Below are 23,899 nucleotides of genomic sequence, written 5' to 3' on the forward strand. Positions count from 1 at the left end.
TTGTACGAGGTATTGTAGGCTTTTGAATTTTCATTGAGATTTGACTCAGATTCTCTTCTCGTGCTGTAATTATAATTTTAGTGATTCGGCAATGTAGCTTGTCAAATTTTAAATAAAGACCTAACAATAATATAAAATGAAATGAAAAGAGATAAAGATAGTATTTACTATTTTAAGTATGCTAATAAAAATATGTAGAATTTTATGTTGTTACAAAATTAATTAAATTTTCATCTGTTGATATTCTAACTAAAATAAACAACTAGCAAGTAGAAAGACTAATATAAAATAAAAAAATAAATTTATCTATTATCATTTTGTCGAATTCTAAATTTTTTAATTTAGTCTCTCCATATAATAAAACAAAATGAAACGAAAGTGTTAAGCGCAAATATTAAGTGCTTGACAAATTAGGAGCAAACGGCGACAAGAACCTCTATCCAGATCGAAAAATTGCCGCGTAACAAAAAAAGGAACGCAATGAAGGCAAAAAGACAAGAAACAGTCGATCGAAATAATACATTGAATTAGAAAAGGAGGAGTATAAATCCTACTAACATTGTTCCCGCTATTGTTTTCCGAAATGACCCGCGTGTTACTCACCCCATTGGACGTCTTGCGGCAAGGTGCTGACGTGCTCCACCGGTGGGAACCACTTGTCGACTTCGTGATCGAATGTACCGAGCATATACACGCGCAATTACGCAATTGTATCGATACGATTGATACAATAACCGCTGGGGAGGTCTCTTTTATTTTAAGCGAAGGAATTCTGGTGTGTTGCCGACGACGACGTCCCGATCGTTCTGTTCTGGTCGTCGTCATTGTTACCGTTGTTTTCGTTGTTATTGCCGCTGCTACTGGCTCCGTTGTGATTTCCATTCGTTCTTTCGACGATCTCACCATCGAGATCGGGGATTATTATTCGCTCGGTTGGAAACGTTACAGTATTACATGCTGAAAAGCGCTGCCTCCTCGAACAGAGAAGCACCACTCTTCTGAAGAGTGGCGCACAGGGGTGGCCCTACCGCGGATGCTGAATGTAGAAAATTGTAACATACGGTGTTTCGAGAGTTTCATTAGATCGAGATGTTAATTGCGAGCGGCACGATGCGATTTCGTTCTTATTGTTTCGATTTCTTGTTGCTGCGATTTTCATTTCTTCTTCCTGATTTGTCCTCAATATGATCTGCAAAATGTCTTAATTTATTTCTATTCAATTGCTTAAAATTGAACGTTTAACGGAATTTTCGACAAATTACCAATAAATTATTCTAATCCGTCCTATTTTCAGAACCAAATTGTATTGAAACAACTTCGATCTCTTTTCTACATTTCAAAAGAGCAACCGCTTCGATATTTAGTCTGCTTTCCGTGAATCATATCAGTTGTTTTGTTTCCGCATCTTGTTCAAAGAAACTCGATTTGTGGCTAACACACCATTTACTTGTTCTCGTTCAAGAAAATTCTACGAATTGTTAAAGTCCTGTAGCTATAGCTACCTTGTAGGTAACGGCCACCGATACCTTTGGGCGGACTGTTTACCTGAGTAATTTGTCAGAGCATAATGTTTGGATTCGAAATCCTTGAGCCTTTGGGACCTCGGTGGTTATCTTTTAATCCACGCTTTATGACCATGTAAAAGGTTGCCTACTTTGCCAACTACTTACTCAACAGTAAAAAATGTAAAAATTATCAACAGTAAAAATTATAAAAATAATAGCTTTTATAATAAAATATTTTTAAAGAAATACTATACCAAAGTGTGTAGAATTCATTTATTCTATTATTTATATTTGGTTAATTCTAAAAAGTTGTAAAATATACGCAACAAAGAAAAAACTGTGCCTTTTGTTACCAAATTTCAAAGTAAGCTCTAATCTGAGATATTTCAATTGTATATTAGAATATTTAAATTACAAGTATGTCTGGATAAAAACTTTGAATAAATTTTTATGTACATATTTAAACCATCTCTATCTGTAAGATCTACATTTATAATATTTGTGTTCCGTTTACACTATGCACTTAATTTGTAATCAAAACCTATATATAGCGTATTCTTATACAGCAGTAGATTATTCGATAATTGTGCAACGGTGTAACTTTCGAATCATTATTCCGACTACATAACTCCGCTTTCGAAAAATGATTCGAAGTTCGTTACATCACTGGATCCTTCGATTATCTAAGGAGCTGGGTTGGTAGCTATCGAGGTGCTGAGTATCGATGTAAACAGATTTATGAGCAAAGGAATACAATGATTGTTAAGTGCTAACATTTCAGAGTTCAGTCATGCGAATCAGAAGAGTCACTCGAACACGGTAGGAGCTAGCGCCGATACATTTTCCGTCCCGCATCGCTTTCTCATTCATCTCCGCGAAGAAAGAATTCGTGAGAACATTTTTATAATTCTGAAGTATGTTTTTTTCTTAACTGTTTTGTATCCTTGGACCTTGTTTTTAACGAAAATAAAACAACTTAACATATAACAGAAAAAGATAATTTCCATTTCCTACTTTATATCTAATAATTAAAAGCTATTATCAAAGGAAATTTCGTTTATCCTATTATGAATTATACATTAATAATAATTATAATCAAACATTACAATTGCTAAAATTTTTCAAATACACCAATCTTCCACAAAACTTATGAAACTCAATCTGTAATTTCAACAGAGAAGCTAATATACAGGGTGTTTATATATACATAATATTACATAAGGAAATTTAAGGGGTGATTCGTGAAGTCGAAATAAGACGAAAATTAAGAATAAAAAAATTGCGTTTTTGGTTTTAATATTCTGTATCTGATGTTAACAAGAAATCTCTACGTGGATATTTAAATTAAGAAATAATTGAAATTTTCAATAACAATAAATGTTATAACTTCTCACTTTTTGATAAGGTAAACAGCTTTCGTAATTGTTTGGAAGAATTCAAATATTTCCGAAAGAAATTCAATCACACCGCGCAAAACCTCAATATTTATACATGACGATTCCACGTATATTTGATTGTAACTTGGAATAATCAGCTACGAAAGGATCATTGATCTCAGATCATCGTTAAAAATAACAGAGCGTTATATTTCTGAAGAGTGCGTGACATTTGCGTACAAAAAGCACGATGCAGACTTTGTCAGCCACCTTTCTTTGAATGTTTCGGATGCCTTTTCATCGGTCAACCAAGACGATTATTTACCCGCCTTAGTGATTACACGTCGGTCTACCATAGTAGGAAATACCTCTAAATATACTGACAGCCTTGAGGAACTACGATGCGGGAAACTTTTGTGCAGCGATTACTACTCAAATCACCGTAAAATTCTTGTGAAATGCGTTTCATTGTGCCACGGAAAACGCAGGTAAAATTTAGATGTTTCTGTTGTCGGGGAAAGTTTTTTTCTTGTCGGCGGAACCAGGACGTTTCGAAACCTCTCCGTAAAAAAGCATTAACCTTCCGTTTGTGCTTATTTTTCTTCATTAGTTCTTATTAGTGATTTATCAAAACAAATTCCTATTCATTTCTTAACATTCTATATCTTAAATTGGTTTGCGGTTTAGAAGGAAATAATAAAAAGCAGTATTATCACTTTCACGACGTAGCGCGAGAGGGCCTGGGGTAAGTCATCAAACATAACATTATAGATATCATCACATGTAATGTAATTAATATTTATTTTCTATGAAAAGTAGGGAGTGTGTGTACTTTTTTTTTAAAGGCAAGAAATCTTAGTGACAGAGAATTATTTTCTAAATCATTCGTAATATTATTACATTATTTAAACAATATATTATAACACGAATTACAATCCAAGACAGGTGTGTTTTCGTATAATTTCAATTGTTTCTTACATGTCAGTTCATAAGACTAAGAATTATTAAATGCGATTCATAAATTAAAAATTAACGCAAGGGACGAAGAAAAGAAAAATTCGATTTTCTACATTTAACAAGAAAGAACGGGTTAAAGGAATGTATATTTATACAACTAAATAATCTGCAACATTTTATTAACATATTTATATATTCCCTATGTATCATTCAAATATACAATAGCGCTATAGGCGCCTATTATTTTCGTAAAATTTGTCATTGCTGTATAATACTAATTCGTACAGACATAAGTACATATATCTATTTTATACTTGCGTGCGTTCATTTTGCTTGATTTTATTAACACATGTAATTTTTCCAGTCACTTGAAAGTTTATATAAAATCTTCGATTACTGACGAAATTTTAATAACAAAACTTTACATTTTAAAAAGTTTCATATTGCCACGAACGCAACTAAAATAAAATAAATTTTGTATGAATTTACTAATTATCATAACTATATATATGTAACTATATACACACATATATATATATATAAATATATATGTAGTTATGATATATATATATATATAATATATATATATATATATATAATAAAACTATAGTACCACGTATGACATCTGGAATATAATATAGGATATTTCATCTAACTTCAGTATCTTAAATGTCCCGTTTATATCTTATGATAGGAAAAAATATCAAAAGAAGAGAACATTCGGTTCGAAGGTGCAAATGTGCAATATGTTGACCTTTATTGGATCTTTATCGAAAAAATCGTGTTTGTACGGTAAACAGATAAAGGTAAGGTTTGTATGTCTCAATGCAAAAGATTTACTTCAGGAGCTGTTCGAAATATGCATCATTCAACTCAGTATAATTTGAAGACAGAAAATGAATAATTTCTTTATATTTTTAAGCATCAGGAACAATTACACGACACATTGTTCCAATGAAATTGAGATTCCTTCATTTATAAGTTAATTAGCCATTAATCAACATAGTGCACATCGTTGAATTTGTTTCTTATGAGCTATAAGACTGCTGTAATGAAAATATGTCGTCTCATTTAAAAATATTTCGATGAGCTTGAAATCTCGTAAAAGATGGTCTTGAGAACATTTTTTAGCTATCACACATCGAACTGAATATTTCTCTGATATTTTTTCATATCATAAAAAATAAGCCAGATATTTAAGGTGGTCAAGTTAGGTGAAATACACAAATACATATAATACAAAAATAATGGATATATATTATCATCACGTATCTCTAGTTCATTATTTCCAGTTATGAATTGTCTTTTTTTGATATGTTTTCATCACAGCTTCATATATCCCATTCCTTTACATGGTACTATTCGACACATTTAACTCTATCTTTGCAGTTATTGGCATAACTTTGTACAATTTTCTACAGAGACATTTCCTCGTTAAGTATTTTATTGAGGTTCGTTGGCCTGGCCTTCCATAAACTTTATACATTAGATTTTCAAGAAAGTGCTATAAAATTTTGACTATTTTACTCCGAGTCTTGTTGATATATTTTTTCTATTTTGCTCCTTCTTTTTCTTTTTGTTTTTTTAAATTTTAGTATAAAATATCGAATTATACACTGAGTGAGCTAAAATCTTGTTGAAGTTGAAAGAAGAATTGAGAGGATTCTTTAAGAAGAAAAGATGCGACGATAAGAAGAAAAGATAAGATTCTAGATTCATTTAATTATGAAAAATTTCACAATTGTCCTCAATCATGCTCTTCTAATCTTGTTCTTAGAACTAGAAGCACTTAACTGGTTTCTGTGTCTCTTTCATTTCTTTCAGCCGACTAAGTATCCAATATGTAGGAGGCGAGTACCTCAAAATCATTGAAACTCTAAACGAATTCATACCACTCAAGCAGCTTTGTACATATCGCAGATGATCCTCTCAATAGGGATGATGCCAATAGTCCTCCTGAAGAACAACTCCTCGATGGCATGCGTAGAAACGGAACGGAGCGAAGGCAGCAACAAGAGTAATTTTCCAAACCTCAGAGCACCTAACGATGCACCACTTAATCTTTGACCAAGTGCAAGTTGCGCTCCATCTCTCAGTCTGGCGACTGCTGCCGCGTCCCTAAGTCTACTTCCAACACTAGGAGAGGCTGATCCACTGCTACTTCTACTGCTTGGCGTAGGTTCGCTGTCCAGTCCAGCTTTGAACAGTACGATCGCTCTGATGCACGCGAACTCATGCTGATCGAGATTCATCGCGTGAAAACCAGTCAGTGTCTCCCTAAATCGATTCACTTCAACTGCCAGACTGAGCCCATGAGGAGCGGGTGGGAGAAGAGTAGTTGGATCTAACGTTGGGAGGATTTGAGCTGCAGCGAGGAGAAATAGTTCTCTCCACGAGAATTCTAACAGAGTCAATTGATCTTCCAGGACCAGGGTTGTTCCTGCTGCTAGTTCTTTGGCCCAATGAACGTTCAGGAAAAGTAATCTGGCTGCCTGTTCGCAGATCGACTCCGCCGTTACCGCCGGGATCAACGGTAGAGATGGCAAACCCGCCATATTGACTGGTATCTATAAATTTGAATAAAAATCTCGTGTTCAGTGGTTGTACATTTAGTAGATGTGTTTAGAATAAGATGGTGAGCTGGTTAGCTTCTGCAGAAATGGAAAGTATTCTAAGATTTGAAAATTACGAATTGTAAAATTCTGTATAGAGGATTTTAGAGTTTGTACCGTTCTATTGTTCAATCTTTCTACGTGTAAAAATACTCCATAAAATTATCTTAAACGACAGAATAAAATTTAATGTTACTCATCTTCCATTCTATATTTTATATTCCAAATATACGAATTTATAGAAGCCTAAAACGTTATTTTTCAATCCTCTTTTCCACTTCGATGTGACGAGCTCAATTTTACAGATATAAATCATTAGACATGCGACGTTTATGCATTTACGAAAATGGAAACATACACAGAATGTGTATAACATGCAAAAATGTATAAAACATCGGAAGTATAGTACTTGTTAATTAAGCGAAACTAATCTCTGTTTAAATTCTATTCCATTCCATTCTGTTCCATTAAATTACATTACATTACATTACAATATATTTCATTACACTCTGTTGCTTCATAAGAATATGAATTTGTAAATGTGAGTGTCCGCGATCTAGTGATTATCTAATTTATTAACGTGTTTCGTGAATTAAACAACATATTATTCGCAAAATTCTTCTTATATAAACATATTACCTTCGATACGGCCAAGCTGTTGCAGTAAACAGGATGTGAAAGAAGATGATGAGGCGTTGGTGTAGCTACGGAGACTCGAGATTCTGTCGGTGGTTTGGGTAAAGCGAGATCCAAGGCTGTCGTTGGTGGGGGCACCATGCTAGCCATCATTTCGGGTTCTTTAAAATACAAGGCCATCTGCCTCCGCAGAGTTGAGTTTCGTGGCCCCCGTTCGTGTTGCACAGCTAGAAAAATACAAAAATTTACATTAATACATCATTTAACATATATTATGTGTGTTTATTTATCGCTTTACACTTCAAGATCTTATAGATAAATTTTCCTTATGTTTTACTAAGATTTTGCACAATCAATAAACCGTAAATAAATTGTTTAATATATAGCAACAATCAAACATAATGACAAACAGTTCATTTCTTAATGTATTCAATTCTATAACGGAATGGGGTGGTGCGTTATCTAGTAAAACCCCCTTTCTTCCTGTTTCCTGCTGATATTTTTGTATATTAGGAATAAATTTCGAAAAATGTCATCTATCCATTCTTCTGTGCCTTGTAATTGACGGGAACATTGCTGAAACATCGAGGCTTCACAGACTTTCCAACCATAAACAATGAAAGCTAACGCGAACCCGAGGCGTTGGAACACACTATAGCAGTTATCCGACCTTTACAAATTTTAAAGCCAGGTGCGGTATTTTCTGCACCCGAAACCCTCAATATCCGAGGTAGCAACCTCTAATACAGAACGTCATAAATATAATCTTCTAAAGAATTTTAATTGCGTACAAAACTGTATAAAGTTATCTTGAATGATTTAGCGCTGTCTTCATTCACAGAAAGTTTTACACCATAAATGTTTAATATATATTTGTGGCTTTCCTTTGTACTTGAGGTAACCTCACAGAAAATGTCGCACACTGAAAGGTTCCGTAATTATGGTTTCAAGAAATTGTTGATCATATTGATACACCGAGTTGAATTTACAGTCATGGTGATTCCACTGTCCTCAAGAAAGTATGGGCCAATGATGCCAAATATTATATTATATTATATATATTTCATATACATTATATCGCGACTTGGAATGACGCATGATATTCTTCCTCATGACACCCAATACTGAAATGGCGACGAAAGAGTTGTTGAGTTCCGTTAACCGACTCGACACTTTTTGCGAAACTATCGTCTATGAACACTCGATGTTCTGATATTCACAGCGACATGATAACAAATGAAATCACATAGCTTGAAGCGTAAATGCTCTCCTACTTAAGCCTCTATCCCCACTACCTGCTTCCTAACATTCATTGAAAATGCCGTAACGCACCCTGTATTATGTTATCGTTGCTATATTCTACAACCAGACACAAACGACAAAATATTGAGAAATTATGTTCGTTTTACTTACCGTCTTTGTTCATGCCGACTTGAATACACTTGGCTAAGCGGCATGCTCTACATTGATTTCGATGCGTTTTATCCACCATGCAACCCCCTTTAGACTTTGCTTTGCAGACATACTGACGATTTCTTCGTATCGATCTCTTGAAGAAACCCGCACACCCATCGCAAGCAAAAATCCCATAATGCTTTCCTGAAGAATGATCCCGACATACCTTACAGGGAATATCATATAGAATACGACCTGCAATAATATAAAAACATTTTTTTATCAGTTTTGTGAATGAATTTAGTTGACTAAATTAATTTAACCAAACGATAAACGTATAAATTTATTAGGCGCCGAAAGTATAATAAAAAAGAATAGCTATTAATAATGTAATAGTTTAGGTTCATATATACTTTAAATATCTGAACCAAAAATTGCAAATAATTAAACTAGTTGAAAGAAAGAAAATAAAAGAATTCTACTTTTGCAATATGAGTAATAATCATTACAGAATTATTCACTTTTTCACTTTAGAAGCCCCAGGATTGAAGGCATTTTTAGTCTAAATGAAGTAAACAATTTTCATTGACAGGGACAAGATGTGCATGTAGAATAATTACTTTATAATAGTTTATAATATGAAACATGTAAATGACATGAAATTGGCAGGACTGCGAAAATAGCGCGTGCAACTCACATGCAGTGTTCTCAAAACATTATTTTCAATGCAAACTTCGTTGAATCAATTTTCTCAAAAATATCACAAGCTCCTATACATATAACCACAAATACCCGGTCAAGTTCCAAAGCACGAACACATGCATATTCAGTTATCGAAATACTCTACCAACTACTCTACCTACTACTACTCTACCAGCCTCACCAATTTTCCTAAGTTCGACAACGAGCGACACGATAGAAGTCTCTGGTTCTGAATCGATCTTTGCCTGAAAGGTCTATTCTTACCCCGTTCCTGATGGTAAAGAAGAAAGGAAAAAGGCGCGTTTAAGTTGGAAGAATACCAGTATTTTGAATCGGGAACCCATTTACTATCGAAAACACGGATCCCGTGAATGACGTTGCCGATGAATGGATCGATTTGTCGCCAAGTTAGAACGACCTCCTGGACGTACGCGCCTCTATACCTGTTCGTGCTGGCCCTCTATATAAAACAGCAAGGGTGTGGTACGTTTATAATGGGGGTACCAACTCGTTGTCGCGGGCTCCGCCTACGCTATTGAGCTCGACGAGACTCGTGAATGGGGCTGAATGGACCGGATGTGGCTGCTGCATTCACCAGCTCTTAAGTGAGCAGCCAGAAACACGACACTTCGCTCGTATCACCTGATCTCCCTTGATCGGCCTTTCCTCAGCTCCTTTATCTTACTTAACGTGGATCTTATTATAGGAGAAGGTTAAACATTTTCGTAGCATTCCGCCAATGCTCTGTTCCCCCCCCCCCCTTTCACTTTCACGCATTAAGAGAGAAACCTACGAGAAAAGTTTATCGACAATCCAATTCGTTGTTGGGAAAAGGATAATCTGGGGGTGTTTGCTTGAGAGATAAGAAAAGGAAATTTCGGTTAGGTTTGAAAATGATTTTTTAGCGTCGGTTTTTTCTTTAGGTATTATTGAGGGTGGCTATTTGGGAGGTCATTGGGTCGAGGACAATGTGTAATAGTATTTAGTATTGTAGTGAAACACCTTTTCGTGTTTGGAATTAGTGGCAGAAAGGATATTGTATGTTCCTATGATTTAACAACTTAATGATGTTATTAGCTGAACCATTTATGTTAGATAATATAAAAAAGAATGCACAACAGATGACGAAGACGTTAACACGAAACTGAAAAATATATTGCGGATATTTATGCGTTTATAAATAAATAATTTAAATGGGCAAGAATGTATAGAATATAAGTACATAATATTTCAAAATATTCAAGAAATATCCAAAGTAAATTATTGATTATAGATATTTAGAGGTAAAATAAATTGTTGTTTACGTCCCATTTTTATAGTGTTTAGTTTACTCACTAGTTTCGTTTTAAAATTATAAAAGAATAAGCTATCTTGTATTATACCTACTTTAGTTGTAATACAGAGAGTTTAATGTTTTTTTAACAACATTGAAATTTACCTAATTTAACATCTCAAATTACTTGAACGTAATAATTTTTTATTCTCAAATTTCCTAATTTTGATTTTAAGTCACAACGATATTTGCAATTTAAGTCCATTAAGAAGATATAATTCTATATTTTCAGTATAATTAAATTTTAAAAAGCTTCAAAATGAACTACGTAAATGAATACTATCAATTCAACTAGGAACGAGGAACTACCTGTTGATTTCATCCAACAAAATTACGTCAGTTAATCCGATCTCAGCCTAAATCTGTTAATTTTGCCCGAAACTTAAAATTTGAAACATAAAAAGAAAGACATACATCAGAGGATCGAGCATATCTTCGCGTAAAATATCGATGAAAACGTACGCATTATACGAAATATGATGCGCGCGTACTAACTACTGCAACAAGCAGGTTGCAATGACAGGGGTGCACCCTTGCACGGCACTAAAGACCCTTTTCTCCCACGATAAAGGGAAAGTTGAATCGCAAACACGTATATTTTTCACGTACAGAAAGAGTTTTACTAAAACTTCAGCGAATGCCTTTCCAAGAAGCCTCTTGACACGATAAGATACATACGTTGGTATTATTTGATAAAAACTTAACAAAATGATGTGAGCACCTACAAGTATATATTATTTAAAATTTGAAACGCTCTTAAAAAATAATTTAATAATTTTATTTAGAGGTTTTGGAAATTGCACAATTTCATATTAGTATGCAGCAATTGTTTGAAAAATATTTTTCCAAGGATTTGTGACACTGTAGTTTCAGCAACCATAGTGTCTTGGAAGATCTATAAAACTGTCAATAAAGGACTAAGTTGAAAAGAACAGAGTTGTAAGCAATCATCCTAAATCAGAATAATTTATATTCAAACTTAACTTACTTTTCTTTCCCTTTTCTCCTACATAGTAAGTATTGCAGTATTATATATAATTTCAGCGCAAGTTAGATTACAAAAAAGAAAGTTATCACGAGTTTCAAAATCTTTTTAGTAAGGCGATCAAACAACAAAATAACTCCCTAAAGAATCATTCACTTCTTTATACATCTAACTATTTATCATGATTTAATAAAAATCGTTAAAAAATAAATAAATCAAATCATATCCTGGGATCCTTGCAAAATGTAAGAAACGGACGATCAAGAATAAAGCCAGCGAAGTAAAACCATCGGATTTATCAGCTGACTAAAGAAAAAGAAGCCTGTTGTTTCTTGCATACGAGTGTTTATCTCAATAGCAATTGGAAACTAACTCACAAAGGACAATGAACGAGTATAGGAAGAGAGGCGTGCACGAAGGAACGCACATGCTCGTGGTAGAATCACGCGATGCACGTTTTACGAGCCGATATTCGAGCGTTGCATCAAATTTGCATTCGACCGGCGTGGCTCGCGAGTCATTCGCGATTGAATTTTTCATCGTTGTGGAATCGAAGTCTATGTTTTATCGAGTGCTGGTCATCTTTCTTGCGTCGCTTTCCTTTTCTCTGGCTTGTCAATCATTCATGGAATTTTTACAGTGATCGAACTCGCCCCTCGTCCAGAAAGGAGACGGACACCGGCTTAATGCGCAAAAGCGCATGCTTGCTTACCATTAACCACACGCAAATCGCGAATGGAAAGGGGACTACAAAATTCAATGATTTTCTCTATGTCTCCCTTCGTCTCTTAATTTCATTTTTATTTCGATTAGTCGTTGTCATTCGCTTTAAAATATTTTGGTTTGTTACGTTGTTACTATAGGACGATTATTGTCACGAAAATCAACCTGCGTATAAGCCGTTTCTTTGTGGATATTATAAATTTAAGTACATTATTAAGAGCAACGTTATTTAAATCCAACATCTGAATTCTGATATTTTAACATTATGGTTATGGAGACATTGACTAAATATTTCGTCACTATTTGTTAATTTATCATAGACTTTATAATGTTATGGAGATTGAAGAAGTTGAAAAACTTATAGTTTTATACACTTCTTTATAAAGTTTGTTAGAACAATATGTAAAACATTTTATTTAGGTTTCTTCCAATAACGCCGTGTATATATTAATTTTATACATTACTTCATTGCTTGGTTTTTAATACGTAAAGAAATAGAAAAATAATAAAGAAAGAAATGAAACAAAAGAAATAAAAAAGAAACTTAAAGTTAACTAAAAAAAAAAAGATAAGAAACATCATGTTCAATGTTTAATTGGAAGTAAGTAATCGGAAATTATTGAACATAAGTTTTCAAAACCTATATACTTAAATTTTCAGCCTAATCTGGTGCATTAATTAAGTAGTTTAAGAAGAGATTGATAAAATATTTTAACTCTGTAAAATAAATAAATTGCCAGGAAATTGAATGACGATAACTTCCCTATATAATTTTGAGCGTGATATAATGCGTTCAAGATATAAAAATCTGTAAATAATTTAATATTACACCCGTAAGACAACGATTATTATCAGATGATTAATTTAGGAATTGATTCGCACATTGGATATGATTCACTCTTGCTGAACCGACATTTTATGTGGATTTTATCATCATTCAAGTCCATTGGTCGGGTAACTTCGATGTTAGATGTTCGTGACAACTAAATTGAGGGAAAAGTTCGTCGCGATTCGGGGTAAAAGGGTGAAAAGGGGTAAATTATCGTGCATTTCGTCGAACGTCGAACGAAAAGTTGAGTATAATTTTAAGTTCTGTCAGGACTTCTTCGCAATAGCTAGATAACTTTTGTTGCACGTAATTGCTGTTCAAGTTTATATGTTTCTTTTTTCGTTTAATAAAAATTAATTATTCGGACTATATGAATTTATATAAAATATTTGAATACTTGAATTTAAAATTTTGTCCACAACTGTATTTGACAATTTTACTTTGCAAAGAAATAGAATTTTATTTGTAGAGTTTTTCAATATTCAACGGGGCAAGTTAGGATATAATCTTTCTTTGAGATAAAACGGCTTTTAGCCACAGTATTATGAAAGTAAAATCATTCGTGAAATTCAATTATAAGCTACGTAAATCATTTTGAATGGCGCGAATTTAATTTATCTTTCTCGTGTGAAATATTACGAAAGGAAATTGAAATCCAATGTAGACCCATAGGTATCTAACATGCAAAGCATATTTAATATCATGTTTCATAAACTGGTTATTAATTTTTACGATTCAGATATTACAATGATTTAAATTCTAACTACTAAGGTAGGAGACATCCATTAATGATATCATAGTAATAATACTTCGTTTAAAATATATAATTATGAAGATCTCAAATTATTTTTTTCTTTATGAATAAATAATTTCACATAAAATATACTGAGTACCTAGGCAACCAAAATCTTCTCCTGATTTATTCTACTATGATTTAAATTTTTTACACCAGAAACCTATCCAATCGTATTAACTAAAATAACATTTTTATTCTCAACGATATTCAGATAAGACCTAACAGTTTGGGTGACATCATCATCGTTCATACCGTTATGTCACTGTCCATCAGGTGTTATGCGCATCGTTAGTGGGGTATGGAAATTTCGCGGCATGTGTCAGGAAACAAACGCCTACCACCGATATACACCTATACGCGCATATAACGCACGCGCGATCATTCGTCATCTGTTCGCCACGTTACGGTTATAGGGGCTGCGATGTCCGATTCCGCGCGATTTTCATGTATCTGCTCTTCTGCCTAACTATTCCCTCCATCGCATCGAACGAATTCTATTATTGCGTTATGTTCAACAATTATATAATTGAAATATTAATAAAAAATAACATGTTGGATTGTTATGTTAATATTAATTATTTCGATTATTAAAATGAAGGAAACTTGGATGAAAAGTTTCATTAAAGCAGTTTCGAGATATATTCTCTCGAAAAATACTCTCTCAATGTGTTAAATCTCGCAATGTTTAATACATCGCTTGAATATATCGCTTGATAATTTGTAAAAATATTTCAGTAAATATTTAGATCAGCATTAAGTCACGTTCATCACGTCTTTTTATAAAATTCTATGCTTTGAAGTACAATAAATATAATTAAAAAAAATATTTCAATAAAATGTAAGATTAAAATTCCGTCGAATCAATTATAACCGTATTCGTATTCTATAAAATACACTCAACAATTCAATTATGCAAGTAAACTATCCAAGTGGGTCTTAAGATCATTTTCAAGTCAACCAGCGAGTTATATGCATTGATTTTTCGACAAATGACGCTCGAATTCAACCACCCACGACAACCTGTTACCTCGTTACGGAGATTCGTGGTTACCGCATTATATGTTGACCATCTGCCATTATTTTCTCATGGCTGAATGCCACCGGAGACGAGTCATTTAAATGCACGATCATCCGTCTCGTTTAAATACTGCATATGTTATTTGTTTCACACGAGATTAGCCGCGTGATGGCAAGCACCCTTTTTTGATACAGGATAATTATCCCTGCACCCTCCGATGTGATTAATGCTTCGTAAATGACAGAAAGAGAATGGTATTGTTATATTTGAAACACACATAATTTCGATTACGAAATAAAAAAGAATTAAACGGAAGCTATAATAATTAGGAGGACGTAGATTCCTTGAAATACCGAAAGAAAGAATTAGTTCTAATCAAAAAAAAAAGGAGAAAAAATGCTTTAATTGATCATATTTATTTGCACGTGAATTTGTATCTTAATTTCGAGAGATAGAATAATTTTTAATTTTTTTTACTGTTGGAATAAAATAAGTTTTTTAACAGAAATATTAAATATGATCATGATAATTGTAATACGATGTAAAACAATTAAAATGCGAAATAGTGATAATACACGATCACTTTTCAAACGTTCTATCAAAATTCTCTATAATTGTTTTAAAACACTTCATGGATAGTCGTAAAATAAATAACAATATAGCCAGTCTCATAAGGTCGGATATATGAAATAAAAATTTATATCTTATTTTTACATATATCTTCTTTAGATAAATTGAATTTCCTAAATTAAAATCTACATTAACACACTGATGTAACGTTATTTAAACAACAATTTAAACAACAATTTAGATCCATTAATTTAATATTACTTACTTTTTTATGAAATTTCATAAATATTTATACTATTATTATCTCGAAGTAATTGCCTTAAATAATATTTTAAAATTTAAAATTTTATTCAAAACCTTTGAAATTGTAAGAACGTAAATATACTTTGTTCAGCGAGAAAAAGGAGAAAGTTGAAATATATTATGTATTTAAAGGTTAATTTCTAGTAGCATTGACGATGGTAATAAAGTTGACAAAGTTGACAGCTGTGTTCAGGTATCAGGATGTATAAAAGAAGTAATTATATAGCGTTATATAGTAATATAATAGCACAGCAATACCAGGTAAAGTACTTCAACCTAAACCCTAATGGTATTTACAATACACATAATTTCAGAACTAACCTTACTAATCCTGTTTTATTATGGCCTGAATAGTAAGCACATCTGTTATTATAAAAAGTGTCAGCAAACCATATATTCTTCAAACATCGAAGACAAGGGATTCGAAGCAATCCTAAAATCTTGAAATATGTAACAAAATACAAGAAGATACTATAGAATTCTTTCTAGGTGTTTCCTTGCATAAATGAAGTAATTTTGCTAGATTGACAATTTTCGAGTTTCACGTTTAAATATTTTAGAGAATAAAAGACCAAGCAAATCATAGATTGCAAGCGAAAGTGCGTGAATATCGTCCATTGTAAAGCTATTTAATACAAATTTATATATTGTCAGTTACATGGATCATATTTCATGATAATAATCGTAACAATTTTATAGATACTTACAATAATCTGAAAAAGAGTGCTTTAACTAATAGTTTGTTAGTATTAAGAATAACTAAAAAGCATTTTTTTGTTGAAGTCGATAAAATCTAAGAAATCGTTGTTATATGTGTCATTTTATATGATTTATCCTATTCAGTGTTGTGTATATCATTAAAACAAACTCAATGATCTAACATATATATATTATAAAATATGTAATATATGTAATATACTACATAATGCATAATATATAATATATAAAGGCGTTTTTCTTTCATAATTTATAGAACACCAGAAAACTATTTTGATACGTAGTCTCTTATTGACTTATAAGTCAAACAGAAATGTAAACAGTAAACACAGAGATTTCAGTTTTTATTTAAATGTATTCGTAAAATCTTGAACTTGTCAATATAGTGATTGTACGTAGTAGCGGGATATTTATAATTACCTATTTACGAATAAATTTCTACAGAATTATAATTTCAAATCGATTAGCTTTTATGAAACGACATATTAATGAAAAGATAACTTTTCATCAAATTTCAAAATGTAAATAATTACTTCTAAGTTGAAAATAAATTGCTCCAGGAATGATTAGGAAAAATAAACTAGCATTTGCACAGTGGGTGAAGAACAAAATCTTCTGGAATTTTCCGCTTTCTAGAATATATATATACATTTTTTTCAAAATACCACCAACGAATATAAACAATCAAATAATCGACACCAACAATTTTAGAGAATAACCTCACTGCATATTATTCTACGACATATTATCTACACATACAACTGATTTCAACACTACTCTTCACTTCTCCATAAACGTCAACAAAAATATGAAATAAACCTTGAAACTTACTGGACGATGCAGACATCTTCGGCTGTACAACCGGCATATGTCCGATTTGTGTTTCCTGAGTCTGCATTTGGATCGCCTCTTCCATAATACACTGCGGTCAACAAACAAGAACAATCCCAATAAGAACGAAGAACCAACTTTGAGTTGATGCACTTTCAATCGCGCGAGATCAGCGTGCGAGTGGTTTGTTTTTAACTGAGAACTGTCACGTGTCACGTAGAATTTCCGCAATCCAAAAACCGAGAGACTACTCGACGTTATATCCTGTACCCTCGAAGCGAGAGGGTTGGCTCGGTGATGCAACGTGACTGACAGTCATCGTAGCTAGGACTTCTTGATAGTAAGCAAGTCTCGTGACCGTTTTCAAACAAACGGTAGAACGTCGTCGGAACGCTTCATTGGCCAGCAGCTTCCCTACCCTCGAAAAAGGGGCGGTTCTTTCGAAAGGAGCTGGTTCCTCCCTGCTTCGACGGGCGTTCAACGTCACCCGAGCCAGAGGGGAAAGGTGGCGAACGAATAAGGACGTCAGATGTCTCCTACCCTTCTCACCCTTTGTGAAGACACACACTCACGCCGCTATTCAACCGGCAGCGAGGTGAAAACGAAGCCACTTGCACCCCTTTTGCCCGTAATCGTGGACCTCGTGCCACACGATCACCAAAGCAGTGACCCCCCTCCGCAACTAATTTAGCAACACTTTTGCACTGGAATTACAGATAATCAGTAGCTTAGCGGTTTATTTATATGTTTTTCGAGAATGGAATCCCAAAGGGAGTGAAATTTTGGAATGGAATTTGTTTAAAAATCGTTGGAATGAATTTGACGGGCAGCGATGGATTCGAATAAAATTTTGAAGTAATTAATGAATTTTAGTTTTGCATTTTTGGAAATGTTAGAGATATTTATAATGCTGAAGTATGAATATTATCAAATGGCAGTACAATTAGTTCATTCAAGAATTGATATCTTATTCAATAGTTGTCGTAACTAATTATACTTTTATAGAAATATTGTCTTGTATCTATTAATAAAGATATGCTGTAAAAGACTAGTTGTGAAACATTTAATGTTGCAATTCAATCTTGAAACCTGATATTAGCTATCTTTCTTCGTACTAAAAATAATAAAATCTATTACATATAGATGAAATAATATTTTATACGCGGTTTCTAAAATACATGAACAATCATTACGCAGGTATCTTTTTACAAAAGAAATATAAAAAAATTTGTTATTTATATCTTCAAAATTTTATATCATTAAAAATTTTATATCATAAATACAACTCAAGAAATGATATATATATTTATATATATATATATAATATACAATATATTATATATTGCTATAATATATATTTATATGTAAATATGTATTCTAATGTGTAATTACTTTATCCAAAAGGATATTTTTATTTTTTTAGAATAATTGTCCATATTTAATTTTGTACCTATTATATGCATTCAATATATCCCTGCCCCTTTAAACTTCCCATAAACAAATAAAATATAAACTACAGTCCGTTTACTGTATTTTTTACCGTGTTAGTCATAAACTCAATAAATCGTAAAAAGGTCTTAAGCAGACCGCCGTGCTATTTTAAGTACTAACATTTATTAGACGTCGTTTCCACTCGAAACAAACGTATCCGCCACTCTTTAAATCCACTGATGTGTGAATGGAAAACATCAGGTACAAAAAACCAAGAAAGAAAGAAACAGAGGGCGAAAAATAGACAAAGCAGGGAAGGCGGAAAAGAGTGAGATTATTAGAAAGAATGCATCGCAGTTGAAACGTTGAACGTTGAGAGATACGAGATGGAGAAGGTTAAACAGAACATACACCATGGAATAATGCGAAGGCAGATGCGTCGCTTCCTGACTCCCTGACTCCATCTTGAATTATCTCATGCTGGATCCCTTGTGATGACGAGCGCACCCCTCGCCCGGGAACTCGGCTTAGGGTGGCCTGTATACGTGCACTCGCCGAATGAGTGCACGAATTACGCGAAGAATCCGTCATAACCGACGTAATATTACGGAGATTGGATCTCTCGATCGTGCTCTAGATCACCCTACACATACTAGTTTCAACGATCTCCTCGATACTATCAACCGCGGGGTGGATTCTCTTTCTTTTTTCTTTTTCTTTTTTTTTGCTAGGCATAATATTGTATGGAGATTGATGCGATAAAATATGTCTGGTATAGGGAGAGAGATCCGCGTTTAATTTAACGAATAATTAACGAAATAATGGAGAGACAACTACCTGAATGAAATACATACTAACTAGCGAGGAGAGATATGTTTTTGGTGATTAATAAGTGAAATTGATAGGCGATAGTATGTGAATATGAAACAAGAACTGCAAGTACGAATTTTTTAATACTAGAATTAATGTGGTAATTAATATTTAGTAGTGGTGATTGATAATAACAGCTGTAAGTAAGATTGAATTATTATTTAAAATTTCCTATCTTATTACTTCGTTTATTTACTTTCATTTTATTATTATCGGTTTATCTCATATGAAAATACTATGTAGATATTTTTAATAGGTATTTTATGTTGTCTTACTATGTGCATGATATAAAAATAAAATAATAGATAGATGAATTATCTGTGCGATCTTTTTCTGCATCGTAACATTCTAATCATATTAACACGTTCACGCCGGCATGTAAAACTGGTAGCTCATGCTCGAGTCTCCCATCAGGCGACGTGTACCACTGGAAATGTAGTTCGTTTAATAGCTAGAAAAAATTGTCATATAGTTGAAAATTTAAATAATGGAAATTTAACGTATACTAATTGAAAAAACGTCCATACGAATACGAGCGCTGCCCCACGACGAGAAACAAATAGCAGCGCCGGCGTGAACGTGTTAATTATTCCTTAATGATACGAAACTCAAAATTTTGATTGATATAACATGTACTTACAGCATGAGAACGAGGGCGTAAACTCAAATACCAATTAATCAAACTATTATAAATTTCATACTTTATTTATAATTCCTTTATAATATTGATATAATTCTACTTAACATAAGTTCCTTTTTTTTTTTAAATAGTACAACAAATGGAAATTGAACTTTCCAAGAAGAAATAGAGACATTTGTGATGGTGAAATCTGTTCGAGTTCATCTCTAAACCCACGGATTCCTCGGTATTCGATGCTGAAAGGTTCAACTTTAGCAAATGCTCATCGAACCGTGGCTCGTTTTTGGCTTTGGTGCAATATGTCGAGAGAGAAGATTATCCACGTAACTGTCCCGAGGAGGTTTCACAAAGGTACGCCATTCTATTCTCTGTTGCAGTGGTACATGCAATAAGGAAAAAAAAAAACATGAAGAAGAGATTCGAGTCGCTCTGTCAAGAAGGCAAATACAACTAAACGGTCCATAATCAAAATGCAATTGTTCAGGGAACGTTGGGGAGAATGTGAAAGAATGGGAAGAAACTTGAAAATTTGAAGCGATTCACACAGATAACAAAATGCTGCTTAATTTTCATCGTAATGTAGATAAGCGATAGATTTTATTGCACTATCAAAATGCAAAGTAGATAAAGATAGAAATTAATACCCTAAATTTTTAATGAAATTAAAATTTGCCCCCTTTTTCCATATAAAAAACCTCGAACTATCTTTCGTTGTTTTTAATCGGAGTGTCAGGTGAAATGAGCAAAAAGGTGAAAAGGTAGACAAATCTAAACAGCTGGTCGCGGGCTTGGTATCAAAACACAACTGTCTGGCATCACACGGTGAGCTTACAGAAACTGGTACAGAAACTTAGAGTACTTGTGTTCAGTGAATCGTACGAGGGGGGCCGTTGCTGTTTCAAGGGGTGGGGGGGGGGACAAATTGGCGGTGGTAACTTACATGGTGGAATATAATGTTATCGATCTTGTTTCATACAAAATGCAAAGGTAACGCGCGATTACTCATTCACTGGAAATGTAATGTTTAACTTAATTGAAGTTAAGAGTTTTACCCCTTCCAGTTTTCTATACCATTTTACAATACCCGTATCTTCTTCCCGTTATTTCCAATTCGGATATAAAAATAGTATAAAACCAATTAATTACTTTATAAAAAAGTTTGCTTCTTTTAAGACAGCAGCTATTTAAATTTTAAAAGAATATAAATAAACGTAACTAACAGAATTCCTAGTGATTTTTATGATAGACACTAAGTATCTGCAAACAATAGGAAAAACATTTCAATAAGAATTAAGAGATATCTAGTGGAAGGTATTTGTGATATTAAACGATTGTAAACATGAAAACAAATCTCGTGTTTATGTAAATTTTTAAAGCTTACTTCACAATTGTCACGGTAAAATGACTTCATCACAGTACTTGTAAATACGATAGACGATGCAGCTATATATTGATATTATACACTTACCGAAGAAATCATGAGCCCCATTGTTAAATACTTTGTTTATATTGATATGACTTTTTACTTCCTCAAATTAGTATTATTCACCGATGGAATCTCTTAGGTATATCACTCTCTGTACGTTATTGTTATGAAAAATGCACATTCAGAAACAGGTATAACGGATCTATAATATATAATTCTATATTTAACATATAAATTTATAATATATAATATATAATTTCTCTTCCTATCCAATTTTTAAGGTAAAAGAGCGTACGCTACAGTAGAGAATTCTTAACTTAGAAAAAGTCTATTTAAAAATCTATTTCAGCACAAAGGAAGCGTATATCTCTATGACAAACACACTATAAAATACCATGAAATATAAACATACACTATAAAACAATAAAATACAAATTACCTGTTGGTTTATTTACGTTTTATTAGGTTGTCATAGAAGTTACTTTCGTTGTATAAGTAATAGATGCACAACATCTAAATAATTATATTCTTGGAAAATTGGCTTTCCTTTTCTTAAATACTTATTTATTTACAATATTCTAAACAGTTCTTCTTTCCAAGTCTATACAATACACAATCCAAGGGTACTCGTTTTGGAATATGTCTGTAGAGAATGCAAAACCGTTTAACTGTTCTTTATTGAATCAATAATCTGGATATCGATGAAGCTTCACCGTGTTCTTAACAAATTTCCTGTCGCAAAACACATGGTTTTAATATTTTAGTTTGTTTAGGTGCAAAGGATCCTTCCGTCTTCGAAATCCGCTCTGTGTATAGAGGCACTCGCCAGATGAAGGCCGGGATAGGATACCGATAATAGGGTCAGTTCGTAAGCAGCACAAAGCCAGTTGAGTCCAAGCTTCTGTCCTGTAAGTGCCATCAATATGTATTGTCCTTATTTCATATGATCATTAATTCGGACAAAGAGTTATGTCAATAACAGGACGACGGGTGGTCTAGTTCGTAGTTGTTGGTGAAAAAGGACCATGGGTCGGTAGAAAACGATAATCAGGAAGCTAGAAGCAAAAAGGAGACGTAAGCAGGACCTAGGATTGGTCTCGTACTTAGCTGTTTAAATACAGAAACTGGTAAGAGCCAGGTAAAGTTTCTAGTCGTTTCTTATGTTGCCGCTATCTCTTCCGACATCTACGGTAGTACTAGAAGATCGTCGCAGGAACGACAATCTTCCGATGAGGCTATTCAATATTTGTGCTTTATTTTACTGGTATTGCATTTAAAAAAATTCTGAAAGGCTCGTTTTTTTGGCGAGTGCACTGGGAGATTCTTTTATGATGCCTTCCTCTCTGTTCTCGTAGGAATCACTTTTTTACAGAACCACACTTCCGAGTTGGATCTGAAAAAATGTAATTTAATTCGTGGAGATTGAGATACCACTGGAAATCGTTTTGTAATTTTATCACGTTTGCTGTAAGAACCATATACATTCGTGATCATAACTGTTGGAACACGTACATTTATAGAATTCTAATAAATTTGTATTATTTGGTAGTTTACATAGACCATTAGATTTTATTTTAATTTTATATATGTATATTATAGAGCTTTACTTTATTTTATTCAATATTTTACGTATATTATATCATAACGTAGCAGATGACGTGAATGAAATAATACTCTTGTAATAAAGTAACTAGAAAGCCAAAGCACCAATTCTATACTAAATAGCAGTGGATGCACTTCTTTATGTGTATTTTTCATTTTTTATTTTACTTCAAAAATATGAAAGTAATATGCAAAGGATACGTTCAACAGAATACGTAATGTTCGATACAATAATTGTTCACAAATGAATCTATACTTTCATTAGATAGACAATAAGGTATTTACTCTTTCCGGTCGAAGTACGGGTATTACCCGACATTGTAATTTTGGGGAGACCAATACCTTCAGAAATTACGACCGGAAAAAGTTAAAATATCTACATAATAAATATATAGCTACAGTTTGAAATTATATGTTTCTCGGAATCATACAATTTTCATTTGTCTCCGAATAAAAAGGAGTATGACAAATAAATTTCAGTTGATGAAATATCAACCAACGTTTAAGTTGTTTCCTTCGGCGGAATCGATACGCTAAAATTAACAAATTTGGGAAAGTGAAATTTTGAAAAACGGAAGTTCCGTCTAATCTCACGACAAAAAGTAACATCGTCTGCTCTCTGCATCGAAGATCAAAGGCGAC

At 33.1% G+C, this 23,899-nt stretch overlaps 1 protein-coding gene across 1 annotated transcript; it reads right to left on the reverse strand.

Moving 5' to 3' along the window:
• Window positions 1-5,733: 5,733 nt before the first annotated feature.
• On the reverse strand, window positions 5,734-17,373 carry LOC122567250 (nuclear receptor subfamily 2 group E member 1-like). Its single transcript, XM_043725624.1, has 4 exons — window positions 17,289-17,373; window positions 8,500-8,736; window positions 7,090-7,313; window positions 5,734-6,405 (listed from the first exon to the last, which is right to left on the reverse strand). Exons 1-4 carry the CDS (start codon window positions 17,371-17,373, stop codon window positions 5,734-5,736), a joined length of 1,218 nt encoding a protein of 405 aa, XP_043581559.1.
• Between the last annotated feature and the right edge of the window lie 6,526 nt (window positions 17,374-23,899).

The sequence above is a fragment of the Bombus pyrosoma genome, linkage group LG4 (assembly GCF_014825855.1).
Source record: "Bombus pyrosoma isolate SC7728 linkage group LG4, ASM1482585v1, whole genome shotgun sequence".
Lineage (NCBI taxonomy): Eukaryota > Metazoa > Arthropoda > Insecta > Hymenoptera > Apidae > Bombus > Bombus pyrosoma.

What these genes read in the sequence shown, in the direction of transcription:
- LOC122567250 (XM_043725624.1), bottom strand. Translation starts at nt 17,373, where the DNA reads ATGGAAGAGGCGATCCAAATGCAGACTCAGGAAACACAAATCGGACAT. An exon ending in GAAGATGTCTGCATCGTCCA is followed by an intron (nt 8,737 to 17,288) that starts GTAAGTTTCAAG and finishes ATATTATTGCAG; the next exon opens with GTCGTATTCTATATGATATT. An exon ending in ACAGCTTGGCCGTATCGAAG is followed by an intron (nt 6,406 to 7,089) that starts GTAATATGTTTA and finishes TCAAATTTATAG; the next exon opens with ATACCAGTCAATATGGCGGG.